The sequence below is a fragment of the Nelusetta ayraudi genome, unplaced genomic scaffold (genome assembly GCF_046127955.1).
Source record: "Nelusetta ayraudi isolate G7.1 ecotype Tasmania unplaced genomic scaffold, CSIRO-AGI_Nayr_v1 ptg000070l, whole genome shotgun sequence".
NCBI lineage: Eukaryota > Metazoa > Chordata > Actinopteri > Tetraodontiformes > Monacanthidae > Nelusetta > Nelusetta ayraudi.
In genome coordinates this window covers 2,395,411-2,415,951 of record NW_027466120.1, presented here as the reverse complement: position 1 = coordinate 2,415,951, position 20,541 = coordinate 2,395,411, and the positions used below count along the sequence as shown (strand labels likewise).

General features: G+C 43.7%; 2 protein-coding genes across 6 annotated transcripts in view; one reads left to right on the top strand and one right to left on the bottom strand.

Moving 5' to 3' along the window:
- Window positions 1–17,300, top strand: part of clstn1 (calsyntenin 1) — a 33,877-nt gene extending 16,577 nt beyond the window's left edge. For 2 of the 4 annotated variants that reach the window (XM_076042433.1, XM_076042432.1), the window contains 15 exons: window positions 864–1,072; window positions 1,992–2,141; window positions 2,372–2,557; window positions 3,172–3,420; window positions 3,878–3,999; window positions 4,085–4,247; window positions 4,623–4,673; window positions 5,582–5,739; window positions 5,828–5,976; window positions 6,885–7,129; window positions 8,705–8,875; window positions 9,591–9,736; window positions 9,838–9,973; window positions 10,743–10,927; window positions 13,858–17,300. In XM_076042433.1, the coding sequence (XP_075898548.1) occupies window positions 864–1,072; window positions 1,992–2,141; window positions 2,372–2,557; window positions 3,172–3,420; window positions 3,878–3,999; window positions 4,085–4,247; window positions 4,623–4,673; window positions 5,582–5,739; window positions 5,828–5,976; window positions 6,885–7,129; window positions 8,705–8,875; window positions 9,591–9,736; window positions 9,838–9,973; window positions 10,743–10,927; window positions 13,858–14,052 (2,515 nt within the window). In that variant the 3' untranslated portion in view covers window positions 14,053–17,300. The remainder of the gene's footprint in view (window positions 1–863; window positions 1,073–1,991; window positions 2,142–2,371; window positions 2,558–3,171; window positions 3,421–3,877; window positions 4,000–4,084; window positions 4,248–4,622; window positions 4,674–5,581; window positions 5,740–5,827; window positions 5,977–6,884; window positions 7,130–8,704; window positions 8,876–9,590; window positions 9,737–9,837; window positions 9,974–10,742; window positions 10,928–13,857) is intronic. The other 2 variants (XM_076042434.1, XM_076042435.1) reach the window with 1 other exon arrangement.
- A 156-nt stretch (window positions 17,301–17,456) lies between these two features.
- lzic (leucine zipper and CTNNBIP1 domain containing) lies at window positions 17,457–20,530 on the bottom strand. Of its 2 annotated transcripts, none has more exons than XM_076042438.1 (7): window positions 20,380–20,530; window positions 19,798–19,927; window positions 19,321–19,456; window positions 19,126–19,224; window positions 18,939–19,034; window positions 18,557–18,638; window positions 17,457–18,462 (listed from the first exon to the last, which is right to left on the bottom strand). In XM_076042438.1, exons 2-7 carry the CDS (start codon window positions 19,896–19,898, stop codon window positions 18,407–18,409), a joined length of 570 nt encoding a protein of 189 aa, XP_075898553.1. In that variant the 5' UTR covers window positions 19,899–19,927; window positions 20,380–20,530; the 3' UTR covers window positions 17,457–18,406. The 2 variants fall into 2 exon arrangements, with proteins under 2 accessions (XP_075898553.1, XP_075898554.1); XM_076042439.1 differs by lacking the exon at window positions 20,380–20,530 and adding an exon at window positions 20,027–20,072.
- Between the last annotated feature and the right edge of the window lie 11 nt (window positions 20,531–20,541).

The following is a 20,541-nucleotide window of genomic DNA, read 5'->3' as shown; positions in this document are numbered from 1 at the left end:
GCTGTGAGCTCTGGGTTCAGAAAAAGAGTTGAATCCCAATCAGGTTCTCCTCTTCTGCTGCCCCCGTTGGTAGTAACAGAAACTGAATGCTACCCTTCATTCTAGAACAGTGGTTCTCAGTTGGTGTGAGTCTCAGGACCCACATTTTTGTCCTTTTGATGAAGTCGTGACCTAATTTTAGTTCACAGCACTCAAATTTATTCAAAAATAAAAACGCTAGCCCACTTTCTATCATGTCAAGTAAATTAATTATTGAAATTATAGAACTGAATTGCGTGCCTGCGAAATAAATAAAGGCCAACATTTTCTATCGCTTTCTACATACATACATACATACATACATGTATATATGTGTATATATGTATACATACAGTATATATATATATATATATATATACAGGTACTACAGGTAGTTGTTTTCTTTTGGCATATAAACATAAAAGATGAAACCAACCAATTTTATTGAGCCGTTCCACGCAAATTGACATCTCAAGCAGTTCCTTGTTGTAACTTTGCTGATTAAGATTTTCAGCTTATTAAAACCACAAACTCAGAAAATTAGAATACTGTGAAAAGCTTCAGTTTTGTAGGTTCAAAGAGTCCAAAGAATCCAAAACACCTGCAAAAGGGTCCTGAGCCTTTAAAAAGTCTGTCTTGGGTCGGCTCAGAAGAGTTCAGACATGGGGAAATACAACAACCTTTTCAGGATATTCTAATTTTCTGGGTAGTACTGTATATATACATACATATATATATAGATAGATGTTTGTTTGTTTTAATCCCTCCCTTTTTTAAAAACTCTTTGCACCAATTTTATCATCTCCCCATTGACCTTCAGTTTGACATTGCAACAATCTCTCCAGGGCCACCGTGCACATCCAAGTGAACGACATCAACGAGTACTCGCCGGTGTTCAAGGAGAAGTCCTACAAGGCCACGGTGATCGAAGGGAAGAAGTACGACAGCATCCTGAAGGTGGAGGCCGTCGACGCCGACTGTTCCTTCCAGTTCAGCCAGATCTGCAACTACGAGATCGTCACGCCCGACGTGCCCTTCACCGTCGACAAAGACGGTAGGGACCTGGCAATGATCGCCTTGCCCTGTATCCTGGCGAGGGCTCAGAGCGGCACGTACCCGCCGGCCACAACTTTATTGACACGCGTCACACCATCTATTGATCTGTGTAAACAACGGAGCCCAATTGGTATTCAGCGCAGCGCCTCGCTTTTGTCAGACAATAATGGTCTCCCTGAAATATCTCCAAGGTTGTCTGAGGGATTATCTTCGCGTCGCACAAAATTAAATATCCGGAGAAAAGGGCTCAGATACTTGCCGCCGGCTGAAAACGATTCCCGAGTTTGATAGGGAGATGAGGTGGAGAGGTGAGCTGGTGGGTGCGTGACGTTAGCAAAGGCGCTCGACTGTGACAGCTCATTACCACCATCTAATATCGAGCAGGCCTTTCTAATGATGCTCATAAGATGCCGCAATTAACTTTTAGTCATTTATTTTAATGGTTAAGTGGGTAGTGCTTGGAGATTTTGAGAAGAAACGGCAACATCAAGTAGTTGCATTTTGAATTGCAGCGCTCACCCTCTCACACTCCCTCACCTGAGCTTGCCAGTGAACTACAGTGGCCTGGACACTTCATTCACTATCTTCTTTGTTGGTTTATTTGAGACAACGAGTGTGTCAGCACCAGTTTTCCCTAGTAATATGGTGGTTAAGTGGGAGGAAGACCTACACTTTTATTCATGTATTCATAGGCAGTATATTCAGCTTTTACCAATATATATAAAAAAAAAAATCAAGCCAAAGTATTACACACTGTACACACAAATGTAAGTTCAAACTTACTGTGTCAGCCAGGCAAGCTCCTCTATTGTGAGGGTCACTCTCTCAGTGTCCAGCTGCATCATTGATTTTTCCAGCAAGCAGGTGCCAGTGTGGCCATAGGACTCATTCCATCTTTGTCCGCTTGCTTTGCTCAGGGTTTATCAAAAACACAGAGAAGCTGAGCTATGGCAAGGAGCGCATGTACAAGCTGACGGTGACCGCCTACGACTGTGGAAAGAACCGCGCCTCCGAGGACGTCCTGGTCAAGATCAGCGTCAAGCCCACCTGCAAACCCAGCTGGCAAGGTATCAAAGCCTCTGTTCGCCTGTCTGCCCGTCTGGGTGTGTCTCTGTGATCCACACACTGTTCATTCCTTTTTATTTTAATCAACCGAAGCCAATGAGTATCTACTGTTGTGTCTTTTTCTTTCTTTCTTGCTCTCTTTCTCCTCCTGTCACGTGATCTGCATCCTGTTTCACTCTCTTTCCCACCTTTTCTCTGTTTGTTTGTTTGTTTTTTCGGCTTTGTCTCTCAGGCTTCAACAAGAGGATTGAATACGAGCCTGGCACAGGGAGCCTGGCTCTATTCCCCAGCGTTCACTTGGAGACCTGCGACGAGCCAATCGCATCCATCCAAGCCAGCGTTGAACTAGAAACCAACCACATCGGCAAGGGCTGCGACCGGGACACCTACTCCGAGAAGTCTCTGCATAAACTGTGCGGTACGTTGCTGCCATTCTAAAGGTTTTTTTTTTTTTTTTTAAGGCTGTCGAAGTTAACGCGTTAACGAGTTAACTCAAACTCCTTTTAACGGCACTGATAAACAGAAGCGGAAGTGAAAACGGAGCTCACTTCCTTTCGGCGCCCTTGTTAATCAGTGGTGTCGTTCACGCCAGACTCAAAGCAGCGTGCACCTCCGCGGCCAGCTCGCGCTGTGCAGCGATCGTTTTGGCAACTGGTCTGTTTTGTGCGCGAGCCGCAAGCGACCCGCTTGAAGCTGGACAGGAAGTCACTCAAAGAAACATGAGAGAAGAAAAGGTTAATTTTCAAAATAAAGTACCGCGATTGACAAATGCGATCATGGCTTGAGTCTGTAATCATTTTAGAATGTTCCAATGAAAATGAAAATAGAATATTTCCACAAAGGAATTATTATTGTCCTCTACAATATTTCCTAGAGTATAAGAAACACAATAAAAGTTACACATGGAACAGGGTAAAAAAATTTGCGATTAATCGCGAGTTAACACAGGACACTATGCGATGAATCGCACTTAAAAATTTTAATCGACACACAACCCTATTTTTTTTTTTCTTTGAATCATGTTCCTTGTAGGAGCGAGCTCCGGCACCGTGGAGCTCCTGCCGGCGCCCAGCAGCTCCGCCAACTGGACCGTTGGCCTTCCCACCGACAACGGCCACGACAGCGACCAGGTGTTTGAGTTCAATGGCACGCAGGCCATCAAGGTCCCTGACGGCACCGTCAGCACCAACCTGAAGGAGCCCTTCACCATCTCGGTGTGGATGAGACACGGCCCCGGCGCCCACGAGAAGGAGACCGTGCTCTGCAACTCCGACAAGACAGGTAGCCTCACTGCACAGGAGGAGGAGAGTTTAGAGGGGTTTTTTGTATCAATTTTCAGCCTGATTACAGTAAAAGCTCCACTCTGTAATTATACACACTGATGCTAAACTGACTGCCAAACACAGGTAAAAGCACCCATCTATGTTATTACTTCTCCATGACCGCCCAGCGTCCCGTGACCTCTCTGTTCCTGTCGCTACTTATGGCAAATGGCATGTGGTCAAACACCGCTTGATCTTATTGAGTGTGAAGTCTACACTGTGGGCAGTGCGAGGCAGCTCATCAGCTGCCGTCTGACTGCTTATATAACATGGGATTACATCAGAGCGGCTGCCCGGCAGACGCAAGGCTCCCATGTCCGTCGCCTTGGGATTTAGAAAAAGAAAAAGAGAAGTTTGTTCACGTTTTGTTGATCGCACCCGATTTCACCCCCGTCACGGTTTGTTTTCTGCTGCAGACATGAACAGGCACCACTACTCGCTCTACGTGCACAACTGCCGCCTCATCCTCCTCCTCCGCCAGGAGCCGACAGAAGCTGAGAACTACAAGCCTGCCGAGTTCCACTGGAAGCTGGACCAGGTCTGGCGCCAGGCGCTCACATTCAAACGTGCTCGTCTTGTCGCGTTTCAGCGTTTTTAACGGCCTCCCCTTGTGTGCGTCACAGGTGTGCGACAAAGAGTGGCATCACTATGTGCTGAACGTGGAGTTCCCCACTGTGTCTCTGTTTGTGGATGGCACCACCTTTGAGCCCTTCCTGGTTACAGAGGATTACCCACTGCACGCATCCAAGATCGAAACCCAGCTCACCATCGGTGCCTGTTGGCAAGGTAAGATCATTAATACAGGCTGTTTGTTTTTTCTCAACTTAAGTCATGTCCTGAAACCATATGGGCCTATTTCATTGTAACTAAGTGTATGTACTTTAATTATAAATACAATATTTGTGTCAATAACAAAGCAGATCTATATTGTTTAGCTGAAAATGAATAAAGATGGCTTCATTTCTACCTTCTACTCTCCTTTATCACTATTTATTTCTTGGTGAGATCTGTTATAGAAACTTTAGGTTTGCACGTCCCTGGAAAAGCTCCTGTAGGTTTCTCAAACAATGCACTGTGTGACCTCCAGTTCTAGCATCTCTGCAGCAGATCCTGAACTTTCCTCCCTTCCTCTTCCTGCTCTCTTGTTTCTTCCCTCTGCAGACAACTCAGGACATGACAATGACACTGAGTCAGTCTCTGAGCCCGCCTCAGGTTGCTCAAATCTTTCCCTTTCTCTCCCGTTACGTGTCCACTCTTGTCCACAATGTCCAACCGCGCTAACTGCATCCTCATCTCACCGCGTCGGCTAGAATGACTCTCACGTATTCTAGATCCTAAACAATTTGTTTTATTCCATGACGAGCATGATGACGAGTGGCTGTCCGTATGGCTTTGTTTCATTGCTGCCCAAATTTTTTCTTTTTATTGGTTTTCCATTCTGCAGATTTATTTCACCACAGCAGCAGACAGGCACATTTTTTTTCACACACAAGCTCCAAGTAGATGAACATAAAAATGAGAAGTAGGCCGTGATCTGGTGTTGGCATTTTGCTCGCATAACTCTTTGTCTCTGGCTAGAGCTGTGCAAACAAACACAAATGTGTCTCTCAGTGGGCAGGATTGAACTATGATAATTGATTTTTTACAGAAGTGCATTCATCAGTTTCACTGAAATTGTAAGGCTTCGCATTACACAGATTTTCTCTTGAATTTTAACTTTCATCTTGACCTACAGTCAAAAGGTCAGATTATTTTATGAAAATGAGGAATTAAAATTGATGAACGTCACCTTTTTTCCCCCATTAGGTTCTTGTCTTTTTCTTTCTTCTATTCCACCCATATATTTTTTCTCACATTAAAGCTGTGATTTGCCTTTTTTAGCACATGTTGCATGAATTTATGCCAGGCATAAGTCGTCAGTCACACTCTTGTTGATCTCAGGCAGCTTGAGGGTACACATACTAACTTGCATGAACTCCATTGCCCTGAGCTTGGCAAAGACAGGCAGCATGTTTGAATGTCCTGCTCCAGAAAAGTTGATGGACGCCTGAGCGCTAATATTCTTTTTTACATGTGCTTGTCTGTTTTCTTCGCCTGCTCCTGATCCTGCCGCCAACCAGGTGGAAATGCCAGAATGGCTCAGTTCTTCCGGGGCAACCTGGCCGGGCTGATGATCCGCACTGGGAAGCTGGAGAACAAGAATGTGATCGACTGTCTATACACCTGCAAGGAGGGTCTGGACGTGCAGCTGCCTGAGGAGGTCGCTTCCGCTGTCAAGGTGAGGAGGGGCGGCAAAAAACCGTGTGGCTGAAATAGTCCAGCTGTAGTTCGGGATAAAACATTGACGTCGGCGTCTGACCCCTCAGGTGGAGTTCAACCCCAGCCAGTCCTCCCTGACCATCGAGGGCGACGACATCGACGCCTTTGACAAAGTGATGCAGCACATCTCCTACTTGAACTCCCGCCAGTTCCCAACTCCTGGCATCAGGCACCTTCGCATCTCCACCACCGTCAAGTAAGCAGCATTTTAATCCTACTTGCGTCAGGCCACCTCAGGTGTCAGTCAGCAGCCTCAGAAACAGCCCTGATATACACCTGTGTGTGCCCTCCTAGACAGTTGGCAAAGGTTTTGTCTTTTGATTTAAGCGCTGGGAGAGTTTGTTGGGGGTAAGACTGAGGTCGGCTTTGACAGAAAGTCGAACATGAAAGTTCTCTGCGCTGGGGAACGACAGGAGCTGGGGAGCTGCGAGCTGTCGTGTTGTGTTTATCAGTTGTCTTTGATCATGAATCATCTGCAGCTGAGATGTTTTTTACTCACTAGTGTGAAAATGAAATGAGAGGAATCTATGGAGACTGCGATTCCTACAGGCCCTGTCAGTTATCGCTTGTCTCAGAGTTGCAGGGTTTGCCTGCATGTACATTTTTATTTTGCACCATTTCTTCATATAATATAGCAACGTTTGTGCTGTATGTGAATTGAATTGGAAGGAATTGAATTGAAATCCTTTATCATCATTATACAGTTAAGTACAACAAGATTTAGTCTCATTAAGACTAAAATAACTGTTAATTAAATGAATAAGCAATAAATGCTACAAAAACATAACTAATACTGTAAATCCATAGTAAAAGAAAAAACACACATGCCACACAACATGCATACCACATTCATGACATCACATTCTGCAGTTATTGCACTTTATTCCATGTGGTCTGCAAGATTTTCACATATATGTAAATGCACCAAAAGTGACATCAGATTTTCACCTTCAAGGCTTCTTCTCATTCCCCAAAATCTGTAAACAGAATATTATGACCAGATGGCTGGAGCGAAAGCATTTATTTTATATATATTTTTTTATATTTCTAAATTAAATTAAAATAAATAAATAAATAAATAAATAAATAATGCTCCCCCCGCAGATGCTTCAACGAGGATTCCTGCGTGGCGGTGCCGGACGCCGAGGGTTACGTGATGGTGCTGCAGCCCGAAGAGCCCAAGATCAGCCTGAGCGGCATCGACCACTTTGCGCGCAGCGCGGCCGAGTTCGAGAGCCAGGAGGGCGTGACGCTGTTCCCCGAGCTGCGCATCGTCAGCACCATCACCCGTGAGGTGGAAACAGACACAGAGTCCGAAGTGGCTGAGGGCACCGATGACGACCCCACTGGTATCTATCACCCGGACATGACACCCTAGTATCATTCTGAACAGTATCGCTGGACTGTTTGTGTTTTTGTTTATTTCATTTTTTTCACCCTGAGCTATCATTGGCCCAGAAAATGTGCTGAGTAGGCCCACAATTAAAAGCTGCACCGGTAAATTAGCGGTGAGGATTTAGTCACTGGTGACAGACACGATTGGACAGAGAGTGAAGGAGGGGGAAAAAAGCTAAGTTGTTTACTACTTTAATAGTGGGCGGGGTCGTGGCCATCTGTTCAGCCTGTGCATGAGCTTGAGACCAGGACGGACAATGCACGTACACGACGGCTGACACAGATACAGCAGGATTTAATGTCCTGCAGTAAAAGGGGGGCCATCTGGGAGAAGGAGAGAGCTTACACAGATCCGTTTGCCATCACCTGAATTACACTGCCTGCTGCACCAACCTAGCTACCGGCTACAAATGAGACGTCATGGCTAGAAGACTCACAATTAGGGAAGGCCCATATTATTTAGTCAGCTATTATTTAGTTTCAGCAGAGTGGTTTCAGTGGTGGCTGGCTGCTAACAAAATAGCTTGTTCATAACTGGACTTTGGAAAACCTTGTTTTCCATTTCCATTGTTACATTTATCATTATCTCTGCATCCAGCGGGACATCACAATACAAATTCGCTATAATGTGTTCATTCCATGACCGCATATATCGGTATCGGTTGATATTGGTTGATATCGGTATTGGAAATTAGGAGTTAGACAATATCGGGATATCAAATATCGATAAAAAAGTCAATATCATCACTACTCACAATCACTGCCCCTCCAATTCTCTTGCCCCCGCCAAGAATGAAATGTGTCTTTTCACGAATCTCCATGTTTGTATTGTTAATATCCATATTAACTTGCTGTGATTGTTCTGGACAAAAAAGTGTTGTGGTGCGTTTTTGCGTCTCTGCATTGTGAGTGAAAGGATGGCTTTGAACTCTGGCTGATGAAAAAAAACAAGAGAGGAACAAGGGTGTTCGAGACGAGCGGCCGGTGCGTGTGTCTGACACAATTGTTCCCTGAGCAGGAGTACAAGTCTTTTATACCATGGATTAAACAGTATCTGGATTCACATTCATTAGAGACACAATGTCGCCAGGCAAAAGATACAAACCCTATCTGAGCTACTGGACGCCCTCCCCAATCTGTTCTGGTCAACCTTCCCTAACCTTGGTGTTTACATGAGAGGCTGCATACACTGAAGGCTTGCTTCATCCCAAGGAAATGTCCCTGAAAGTCCTGTTGTCACAGATCACATGGTTCAACAATAGATTTTCTAACCCTAGCACTAGACATCACCTCTACGAGGCTCCGCCCTCTCAGGCGACTTTGCTTTTGTCCCCTTCTAAACCCGTGGGAGGGCCGACAAAGCATCAATTTTAGCCGCAATACGAAACCCAATGTTCTTGTGGAAAGGTGTAACTGGAGACCGAAACGTGCTGTTCTCTCCAACCCTTTTTATCACTTTCACACTCAGGCATAAATAACCTCAAAGTCGTCGTTCTGAACGTGGTTCCCCCCTCCCTTGTTTTTCTCAGTCCAGGAGACGGTGGTGTCGGAGGAGATCATGCACAACCTGGACACGTGCGAGGTGACGGTGGTCGGCGACGAGCTGGACGGCGAGCACGAGAGCCTGGAGCTGGATGTGTCCCAGCTGCAGCAGCACAGCCTGGAGATGAGCTCCTCCAACCTGGGCCTCGTCATCACAGGTGCGCACACGCAGGAATCAAGTTGTTGTCTGAGGTCCTATGCATTAGAACAGGTGTGTCGAACTCAAATACACAGCGGTGCCAAAATGTGAAACTTGGGTGAATTCGAGACCCAACGTTGATATTTATTTAAAAAAAAATCTTCCTCCAGATGGAACAGTGAACCTTTTTATATGGACCCAAACAAGTTTAGCTGGAACCTGAATATGGATCGAGCAAAGCTTTACAATAAATAAATGAATATTGCACACAGGTAAAACTCATCAAAATAAATAAAATGTAAACAAAAATTGTGTGCCTTTTTTTTTTATTTGCAGCAGTCTGATTTAAACAAACCAATTCAGTACATATAATATCCTTCAATGAACGCCCTGTCCTGATTGACGCACCAAAATACTAGCAGAGCATTCTGGGATTTGTAGTACTAGCAGCACATGTGCTGTATAATCCCGGCAGGCCACCTCTGGCAGTGATTTTGTCTCGCCCTCACGGCCCTAATATGACCCGCGGGCCAGAGTTTGACATGCATTAGAAGAAGAAGAAGGAAACTTAATTAATGTTTCTATCCTGTCCTTTCATCATTCACTTTTAAGTTTTTATAACTGGAAAATGACTGTTATTTAAACACACCCTCTCCCAGTCTTCCTGTTATTCATGTTTTCTTCTTCAAGTTCTTAACCTGTGTTTTGACTCTGACTGTGACTGTGCACGGCAGGCGTGAACAGCATGGCCAACTACGAGCAGGTCCTGCACCTCATCCGCTACAAGAACTGGCACACCGAGGCTCTCTTCGACAGGAAGTTCAAGCTGGTCTGCTCTGAACTCAACGGCCGCTACATCAGCAACGACTTCAAGGTCGAGGTACGGGCCGCGCGTCTGCAAGGCGTTCACTGGAACAGGACCCGAGTATATAGCAGCCAATCAGATCCTTTGACTGCAACCTTGTCACTCGCTGTCTCCAGGTCAACGTGATACACACAGCCAATCCCGTGGAGCATGCCAACAACGCCATGGTGCAGCCCAACTTCATCAACCCGGTGCACCACGCCTCGGTGGATCTGTCCGGTCACAACCTGGTCAACGCCCACCAGGCCTCAGGTACTGCAGCACCGGAACTCTTTCCGAGTCAAAGGACACAACATGATGTGGACAAATCATCATCGTCATCATTGTTCTTCAAGACGTATTTTTTTTATGTTGTTGGACGAAACGAAAAAGAGAAACTCAAGCAATTTTCAATTGATACCCTGCATGACAATCAAGCAAAGGTCCAGCTTTAATTGTGGCAGCAGAACTAACACTCGACCTCTGGTATATCCGGAATGACTCCATTACTCCACATGGATTATAGGTTATTAAAGCAGATGTGGGCCATATATGAAGCACTGGTTACTTGCCCAGTCCCCACCCTAACAGCAGCAGTAGAGGATTACATTGGAGTGATGTTTGTGACATCTGTACGCGCGGTGGTCTGAGCACAACCTTTTATTTCTTCACTAATCCCCTGAGCCGTCAGCCTGGCTAAGCCTGAGGAGTGGCCCTCCACTGCTAATGTGGGCTGAAGTGGAGCAGGTTAGGGGGAACGCAGAGAGGGGCGGAGCCTTTTAAACAGGGAGTCTCCGTGCCTTTAATTCACTTACGCTACTTATTCTAATTTTAGATCCGACTTCAGTTTTGTACTTTTTTTGTACTTGCACCGCGGACCACCGAGTCACGTAATTTGCCTCTGTCTGTGTCGCACATATTGAAGAATTGACATGAAAGCTGCTTTGCACAAAAACATATCTCAGCATGGACAGTATGCCTACGCCTGTGTCGATAGTGTAACGCAATGAAAAACAAAGCTAACATGCGGCTGTTCTCCCAGTGGTGCCCAGCGCCGCCACCGTCGTCATCGTGGTGTGCGTCAGCTTCCTGGTGTTCATGATCATCCTGGGCGTGTTCCGCATCCGGGCGGCGCACCAGCGCACCATGAGGGACCAGGAGAGCGGCAAGGAGAACGAGATGGACTGGGACGACTCCGCGCTCACCATCACCGTTAACCCCATGGAGGTAAAGGACGAACTTCCCGAGCTTGTCGGTGTTTTTTCACCTGTCGGATTGCGGCTCCAGGTGTCAAGGTCCTTACACACCGGGCATGAGACGAAGCCAAAATGCAAATATTTCGCCGGCGAATTTATCCTGTACACACCTAACGCTCGCCGAATATGCATATAAAATTCGCTAAGTCAATGAAGTTTGGGGCTCTTTATTTCGCGCCGGAGGAGAAACAAAAGAGTTGACTACATCCTGAAGTGATGATGTCCTGTTGATGGTTGGATTAAAAAAAGAAAAAGTTAAAAAAAAAATAGAAGTCTTTGGCTTCACCCAATCTTGTTCTTGAGAGAGGTGCTGCAGCCGTTAGATTAAAGTAATGACTTTCCGATGCCTGGTACCTCAGTTTATAGTGGTCGTGTATATTCTGCTTATTGTATCGCTAAAAAAAAAATGTTCCTGTCTTGAGAGGGTGTGTTGTGTGCGTCAGGTGGATATATAGGTCAGGTGATTACACAGCGGCGCAGGTGGAAGATAGGAATGTTTGGTTAACAAGCGGCGGTTACCAACGTTATTGAAGTTCCTGTTGCCATAAAATGTTTTTTTCATTTCCCTTTGGATGTGTTGATAATTAGAAAGCTCTGCGGAACAGATTTAAACGAAAGAATAAAAGATAGGATTTTATTTTAAGGTGTGGCGACCGAGAAGTTCTGTTTTACGAGCGTAAAAACAAACCGCCGCCTTCTACACCACGGCTTTTTCAAGTAAAAGCCGACATAGGAGGAAGTGAGTGAGTTCAACACGACCGTCCAGGAGCTCAAATTTTGCCCAGTGAAATTTCAGCAGTACTTTAGAATGTCCGTCGGACAATTTGGAGGACTGCTCCGTCAACTGGCTCCACGTTGGCAGAGGCAGAGAACAATACAGAAGTTTTGATGTGACGTCATCGACCATCCAACATCATTTCCATTGGTCAGAGGTCCAGCCATTCGCCTTTTCGCCTCGCACAATTCAACACAAGATCAAAAAAAAATAACAGCCACTTTTTTTCGCTGCCGGTGTGTACAGTTCCATTGACTTCAAGAGGTTTTTAACAAAAAGCGAATTATTTGTTGCTCCCGGTGTGTAAGGGCCTTCAGTCTAGACGGATTTTGCCCACAGATTAAAGCCCCCTTGCCCGACGTGTGATAGTGGCCTAGTTTTAATCTGACTGAGCTCATGACTGACAGCTCTCGCAGCGGGGCTTTGATATAACCTTTCCAAATCATACAAAAGCATCAGCCTCGCTGAGGCGCGTGTCATTTTTATCGCTCATTCGATCTGGCAGCGCCGTTCTGAGCCTTGACAGCGGGAGTCTTAATTTAAAGGTCCTCTGTTGTGCAAAATGTCCTATGCTCATGTTTTATATTGGTCTCTCGCCCTTTGTCATATCAAAAGCGTGTTGTCACCAACCTCGAATGACAACAACAGCCTCCTCATTTTTGTTTTTGTTTTGGTTTTTTTTGTTTGTTTGTTTGTTTTTGTTCCCTTCAAATCACATGGAAAATACAAAATGCGTCAGAGTTAAGCAGGAAGCTGAGACTCTCTTTTTGGCAAGAGGCCGTAAACAGAGGGCTAAATATGCTGTTGGACCTTTACGGAGGAGAATAAATCCCTGCTCTCTGCACGGTACACTTGAAACCACGCCCACTGATGATGTCACAGTGGGCATGTTTTTTTTTTTAGGGTGTGTTTCGTCAGGCCTCATCTCCTCCCTCAGCGTGTTGCTCAAAGCCTTGCTGCAGTTGATTGTGATGCCCACCATAATACAACAGTCAGCCTGAATCACATCAGGTGTTGCAATTAAAAGGGAGCCGCTTGTGAGTGTAACCCCATGAGTAAGAGGAAAAGCTTAATATGGTCCTAAGGTGTATTTGTTGAGGACAGAACTTTCCTCCATAAATGATTCATATGCCTGGAGATATTGCACTAGTAGTGAAAACCACACAGATCTGACAAACAAGTGAGTTTACTCTCCACCAAGTCAGAGAAAATTTGTGTGATTCTTTATGAAAACTCCAAGTACTTTATCCTTCATCACAGATGTGATCAGACTGTGGCAGGGCAGGAAATGAGCCGACGGTCAGCATGACACGGCAGTTCACGTTTCCTCTGTCAAGTTACCTCCTACCCAGTCTGTTGGATATCACACATCATTCTAACAACAAGAGGAGTAGAATCATCTCCTCCAGTGCAGGTTAAGACACTCTGAGCTTAAAACTTTTCCACAAACCACATTTGAAGATTATAGGGATGCAAATTAATCGATTAATTCATTAGTCGTTAGTTGATTGACCTTATCGATTAATTGGTAAGCAGTGATTTTTCCTGAGAACCTAAATTTCACAATGGAAAATGTGCAAGGAAGACATTATTTAACCCTTAAATAATGTTGAGGGTCCAATGTGACCAATTTTTACATTGGAGAACAGTAAAAACACCCTCAACATTTATGCTCTGACTAATTTCATCCAACTAGTGGTTGAAATATGACCCCCATTAGTTGACTTCTAATGGGTCATATTGTAACTTTTGGGGCATATTTCAATATGACTAATGACTCAAAAAAGTCATTAGTCATTTGCCATTTTGAACCATATGACTAATGGGTCATATTTCAACTTTTCTGTTAAAAACAAAACAAAACAAAAAAAACAACACTTGTTCTAGGTATGCAGGTATACGCCACACAATTTACCAAATAAAAACCAGAGTAAAAAATGTTCAATTAATTGCGACTAATTTTAATCAATTGATTGTTAACATCCCTGAAAGATTGGCTTTAAATCTTAAGTGGAGAACATTGTTGGAAAAAGACGAGCTAACGGCAGAGCAGTCGCCATCGTTTCTTAGGACGCACACGCCAAGGTCTGTCTCACAAACCAGCTCCCCGCGCTTCCTCTCCGCAGACATACGAGGACCAGCACAGCAGCGAGGAGGAGGAGGAGGAGGAAGAGGAGAGCGAGGATGGCGAGGAGGAAGACGACATCACGAGCGCCGAGTCGGAGAGCAGCGAGGACGACGAGGGCGGCGAGCCGGAGGACCAGCAGGGGGCGAGCAGACAGCAGCAGCTGGAGTGGGACGACTCCACCCTCACCTACTAGAAGAACACACACGCACACACACACACACTCACACGCTCACACACCTCCACCACCACCAAGACACGCACACACCACGTGCTCACCCTGAAGATTCATGTCCGAGGAGCCATGATAAATATATATAAATACATATATATATATATATTAAAAAAAAAATACGGAAATAACAAGAAAAATTCCCTTCAGCGTATATATGGTCAAGGTTTTCCTGTTGTTCTCTTCGTGGTGGTACTCAGTGTAGTGTAGTCATCACCGGATTGCTGATTTTTACTGTTTATTTTTTTATTTATTATATTTTAAGTCCCAGGAAAACTTGGCCTACATTTTTCTTTTCTTTTCTTTTCTTTTGGAACTGTGTGAGGAAGCCAACACTGCACTTTGTGTCGCTCGGACGCAAGGCTTTCCGATGAAGAGTCTTTTTTTTCTCCCCTTGCCCCTTTTTCCTAGCGCATCGTCATCGTGCAACGCTCGTAGATTTCGTTTGCCGACAAGTTCGCTCGCTTTTTTTTCCTTCCTCTTTTTCTTTTTTTCTTTTTTTGTTACTTTCCTCGACTTTGCAGCTTCACGGCGGAACGGAACGACGCTTTTAACAAGTAGAACTCGGTTTTCTCTCTTTTGATTTCTCTCCTTTTTCGTGCATGAGGATATTTGAGACGACAAATGCTTAGAGGAATACTTTGCTTTTTAAAGATTTTTTGTAAATATGAAGAAATCATGTAATTAGTCGATGTGTTAGTGCAGGCCTTCTCACCGGGGTCCAATATCTAAAGGAAAAAAAACAGACAAAAAAAACAACAAAAACAACGCAGTACGTATTGTAGAATATTTGTGTCACACGCAGGCTGTAGCATGTCGCTAAATTTCCGCCAAACAGCTCTTCCATCTTGCTTGTGCAAAAAAAACAAACGAAAACAACGTCTGCTTGATGGGAAACCCAGGACTGTTCAGCGGAGGTTTCAGGAGGTGGCGTTCATTTTCTCTCCTTTGTCAATTCTAATTTCAATCTGTTTGCAAAGACGAAGGTCGTTTCTTCGGCTTCACACACCGCTTCGCTTTGCTTTGCTTTGCTTCGCTTCGCTTGCACAGGTGGCACGCCAAGCGTCGGCCTACTTCATGACCAGTAGATGTCACTGTTGTACAGAAGGGATTTCTTTTTTCTTTTCTTTTCTCTTTCTCTCTTGTTCAGGGTTAGACGCTAATGTACAAATCATCATTTTGTCCGTGTGTGTAAAAAAAAAAAAAAATCAAAACGGTACGAAACCCCAGGCCAGCAGGTACTGTAGAGCAGTTGATCTGGAAATATGGGTACGAGCATTTGTGCCAGTGTGTTTGGACGAGTTGAGAATCCTTCCTCAGCAGCTTTAAAGAAACATTTTTATTCTCTTTTGTTTTTGTTTTTTGTCTCTGCGCCCCAGAATGATGATCAAACAAAAACCCTCCAAAGCAATCCGAGTGCAGATTCTGACAGTTTGGTGGGGAAGTGCAGGTGCTGACGATGTTTTGGAGGAAGTGACACAAACGTACTTTGTTTTCCCCTTGGTTTGCTTTATCGCTAGTTTTTCTATACATGCAGCAAGTTGAAACGGGGAGATAAGAAAGCCACACTGGATTTTGAAACTGGTTTTCCTCCGGATTAGTTCACAGTCTGTAAACTGAGCTGCCAAGAAACAAACTAAACATTGTTGTTCCTCTTTTTTTCTCTCAGTAGGCCGCCTGACTTTATTGTTCGCAGAATGATATTTATTTACACTTGGGGAACTTCTTTTGCTCCTGGCTGTAATATAAAGCTTAAACATTGGATTGGGAAAATGTGTCCAACCTTTTTCTCCACACAGACTCTGTTGTACTGCGATGTTGTGTCAATCTATTTCTCTCTCTTAAAAAAACAACAACTTAATTCTACCTTTTACTCCTTAGAATGTCATGAATGTCTTGTGTTTTTTTTTTTTTGGTGGGAGCAAAATAAATTAAGTACAACGAAGTAACTGCAAATCTGGACTGATTTAAAACAGATCTGAGGCAAACAGAATGTTTCAGGATGAAGAATGTTGTCATGATGAATCTAATATTCAGATGCCAGAATCGGATTCATCCGTCATAGATTTGGAGACAGTTTCCATCTGTGTTTTTTATTGAGTATCTTTAGAAGGGCCTTTGATGGAAATGATTAGCCTCCCGTCCACAATGACTCGGTCTTGCTTGAGGAGAAAGTTCAGGGGCGCCACGTTGAGATGGGAGTGCCTTTATTCCCAGTCATAGGGCAATTTAGCAGGTCTAACATTAAGATGCATCGACACGCTTTTAGTTCACCACTTCTTTTTTTTTTTTACGTTTGTTTTAACGCTAGATCTGGCTGACTTTTTAATTACTTTTCTTTTTGAATACGGTAACCCACCGTTGCTTTTGTGAAAGGTGGCATTTTTACATGCGTTAGGTGTCATGTTGTCCACATTGATGTGTAGAGGACGTGGTCCATCTTGTATCTTCCATAAGTCGTGTGTTATTCACTGACAAAGTCCACATTTTAAAGAGATGTACATTACATGATGAAAGTTGCTTTAACTGGGTGTGAAGTGTTGATTGAGCTCTTTGTGTACAGTGCGGAAAGTCATTTTAACCAGTGTCCTGTTGCCTGAGCTGTTGGGGATTAATGTTGAGGGCAGCATGTCATTAACCACCACCAGATATACCGGCTTGTCCACTCGAAATGATTTTTTTTTTTTCATTAAATTTTTTTTTCTGGAAAATTCAGTTTCTGGGGGAAAAAAGTATTTTTTTTATTTTTTCTGAGAATTCATTTTTGGGGGGAAATTTTGTTTTTTGTTTTTTTTGTTTTTGTTTTTCTAAAACACGGCATCCACAGATATTCAACACAAACAGGTCACCGGTGAGTGAGTGCACAGTGTGGCTCTCTACCGACACCTAGCTGTCAGGGAAGTTTTTTCCTCTGTGCATGTAACCATAATGCATTCCGCTCCAAAGGAGGCGCGGTAACACTGAATCTCAGACTGTCCTGTTCCACAATTCCGGATGTTCTATTATTGTGTTTTATTTCGAAACAAACGACGAAAAAACGAAATCCTGTTTGCCGACAATGGAAGAAGGCGACAGTGTTTTTCTTCAGAATGCTTCCTTTTTGTGTTTGTTGGAGCTGCTCTCACTTTTCTACCAAACGAAAAGGCGAATTGAAGTAAAGTTGATGCTTGCTCGTGATCTAAATAAAGGATGGTGAGATGGGGTATAAAACCTGCTTCGCCCTTGTAATTTATTTCTCCATCACTCAATGAATCGCAGCTGCCGTGCGGAGAAACAACGGTACACGCCCTGCTAATAAAGAACGAACTTCAGTGCCCTCTGGTGGTTGAAGATCATATGGTGCGCAGAAATAAACAAACGAGACGTGCTGCCCCCATCGAATACGTTTATTTGTTCTCATAATTGAAAAAAAAATACATTTGAAGCTGAATATCAGTGATAAATTCAAACACTAAAAGTATGTTTGTACACATCAAAAAGAGACTGACATTAAATGCTGTGTTCACATCCCTTCCTCTCCACCAGCTGTCATCTGATACACAAACGGAAGTACGTGGCAGTCTGAGGAAGGTGCCGACTGTGTGGAGCGCCGTCAAACGACCTTGTGAGCCGCAGCTAATGGAGATTCTCCCAGATGATTTCATTACAAACCAAATCCCTCATGAGTCATCACATCCCAAGACCATCACATGACCCATGTCAACATATAACTCGGCATTGAATGTTTTTCAATCAATAACGAAAATCCACATCACTAGAACAGCTGCTCAGTGGAAGAATTAAAAAGTGCCATTTGATGCAAAATTGACTTCAGCAATTTTTGTAAACATTTTCCGCCTCTTGCCTGGTGGTAAAAATGCAAGAAATGAGAAAATCAGCCTTTGCCTCTCTTCCTTGGTCTGCTCTTCAGAGCCTGATTTGATGCATCGGGTATATTCCTGCCGGTGCACTGCTGTTGCTCTCTGTTCAATGATGTGTCCACATCCACTAATCATTCAGCCTTAACAAGTTTTGTCCATGTTTGAAATGGAATAAATCTGAATATTTTGAGCCCTTTTTTGCAAGGACATCAACAAATACTTTAATTGTTAAAGACGGATTAATTAGCTCAATAAGAAAAAAAACTGCACCAGATGTTTGATTTGATGACATCTTCACATTAAACACATCACAGGCTCATAGCTATTGTACACTCTCACAGACACTTTACAAAAGCAATACTGTTAAAAAAAAAAAAAAAAAAGTGATCATACGCGAATTCAGCAGCCAGTTGGCACATTCATTTGACGTGGGTTAAAATGAACATGTTGCACAACGACTACACCTTGGTTCTCACTCCAGAGCTGGCCAGAGCCAGGATTTTGTCTTCAGAGCCTGAAGACAAAAGAAAGACAGAAAGGCACTGTTGAGTGGGAGTGACCATCCAACAGATTTCATGGCTTAATATTGATTTGAAAGTGATTCTCACCCAAATCTGGAGTCACTTTTTCAAACTGGCTCAGTGTAGCTGTAGCGTTCTCAGAGAGAAACGTCGCATCCTCTGCAGTCAGCTGTTGCATCGGACAAAAGCAAAAATGCTGCATGATTCATTTTGCTGAAGATCCAATCGACAGACTAGAAATGTATATTGTTAAAAAACAATATTGGTAAAGTGAAGTTTGTAGAGGAACAGCAATGTAATCAGATTAACATGTCACAACTTCCTGCTAAATGCCACTTGGGCTTGTTGGTCTGCTGATGGCTTACGTGACTGAAATAAGTTTGTGTGTGTGTGTGTGTGTGTGTGTGTGACTCAGGAGCGAGCACAGCTCTGAATCAGCCACAAGTGTTCCGCTGTGAGTGATCGTCACCTTCTCTCCAAGCTTTTTCAGGGCTGTGAGGATTTCCATTTTCTGCTGTGTATAATCGTCCCGCGACAGCTTCCCCACGATGACGTCCCGGTCCATCTGCACACACGCAGTTAACCAGGCATCCACTGAGTGGTTCTGACATTAAACAAACAGTAACTACACAATCATATCCTGGGCATTAGCTCACCTCTCCTAGTCTGGTTCTCAGCTGCCCTGGTTGCTTTTTGGCAAAAAGTCGGATCACCTCTGGGGTTTTGAATGCCTGGCTGATGGCAGCCTGGATCGCCTGAAAAACACAAGAGGAGAGATGACACACAATCACTAGCCAAGTAAGTCATTAGGGGCGGGTGGGAGTTGTGAATTAAGAATGTATGAGGCATACCAGCTGCATTCCGCTGAGTTCATCTACAAGTGTCATGTCTCCCGACATAATCTTCTTCAGGGAATCATTGAATTCGCTCAGTTGTTCCAATGTTTCCTTCTTTGTCTCCTCATACTCATCATCATCCAGGTCTTCTCTGGAAAAGAAAAGTCAGCTATGTCAGACAATAGACACAATAATAAAATGTCAATTTATATTCAATGATCTATTAAGTTTTTTGTTTTACATTTATTGAAGCAGGAATATTATCAGTGAGGTCTATTTACATTGTAGCCTTGGTCAAATGGTATCATAGAACAAGCAACAAAACCGTCCAGCTCAAAAGAATAAGAAAACCTTTTTAAAGCTTTTAGATATATGTGTAGCAGTTCATCCTCTGCGAATGTATGATGATGCTTCACTAGTTTTCTTTAGAAAATGGCCCTCGTCATTGCAAGTGTTAAACTGAGATTGAAGTACGTTTCTCCCTTTTTGCACCTGCATTCCTCCAGATCCGCCAGCTGCTGCATCAGCCTGTCCAGTTGCTCTTCCATGTTTTGTCTCAGTTTTCCAGTCTCTGATTTCCCGCGCGAAGCCATCCTTGCCTTATAAAAACTGAATTTCCAATCTGCGAGGAGCACAAAAATGCCAGTGAACCAACGACAAACAATACTTAAACCGTTTTTTGCAGCATACTAAGTCAGAGTGTTTATCCTGGTATGCCTACCCTAGAATTGTCGGTCTTTGTTGAGCTTTCAGATGAAGGTATGTGACTGTTAACGACCAATTAAAACAAAAAGAAACTAGAAAAGAATCTTTTGCAACAAAGAAAGCACACCTCTAGATAATAAAGCATAATCTCAAACCTAAATAGCTTTGACGTCAGTCAAGCTTGGAAACATAAATGACTTGTTTGCATCAGAATGCCGATAATGGTTGTCGTTCCTACTACTGTGTTAACAATTCTGGTTTTTCATTATTATTTATCATTGTTATTGTTATTATTGCTGGAAAATCTTTATGCTAAGTCGAGCTAGCCGATTAGCTAGCTGTCATGCTAAAAAAAAACAAAAAACTTACTTGGGTTCGACTGTTGTGGGTCAGTCACCGGCACAAAAAATCTTTACCAGTAGTAAGATTATATGTCTACAAAACAAACAAAGAGAAAAGGAGTAATATTGATTTTTCCAGACACGAAACTCTCGATACAGCCCCCCGTCAGATCGTATTATTGTGTATAGA

Coding starts and splice junctions, on each gene's coding strand:
- lzic (XM_076042438.1), bottom strand. CDS start 19,898: ATGGCTTCGCGCGGGAAATCAGAGACTGGAAAACTGAGACAAAACATG. Junction 19,457..19,797: donor GCGGATCTGGAGGAATGCAG/GTGCAAAAAGGG, acceptor TTTCTTTTCCAG/AGAAGACCTGGATGATGATG. Junction 19,225..19,320: donor AACTCAGCGGAATGCAGCTG/GTATGCCTCATA, acceptor TGTGTTTTTCAG/GCGATCCAGGCTGCCATCAG.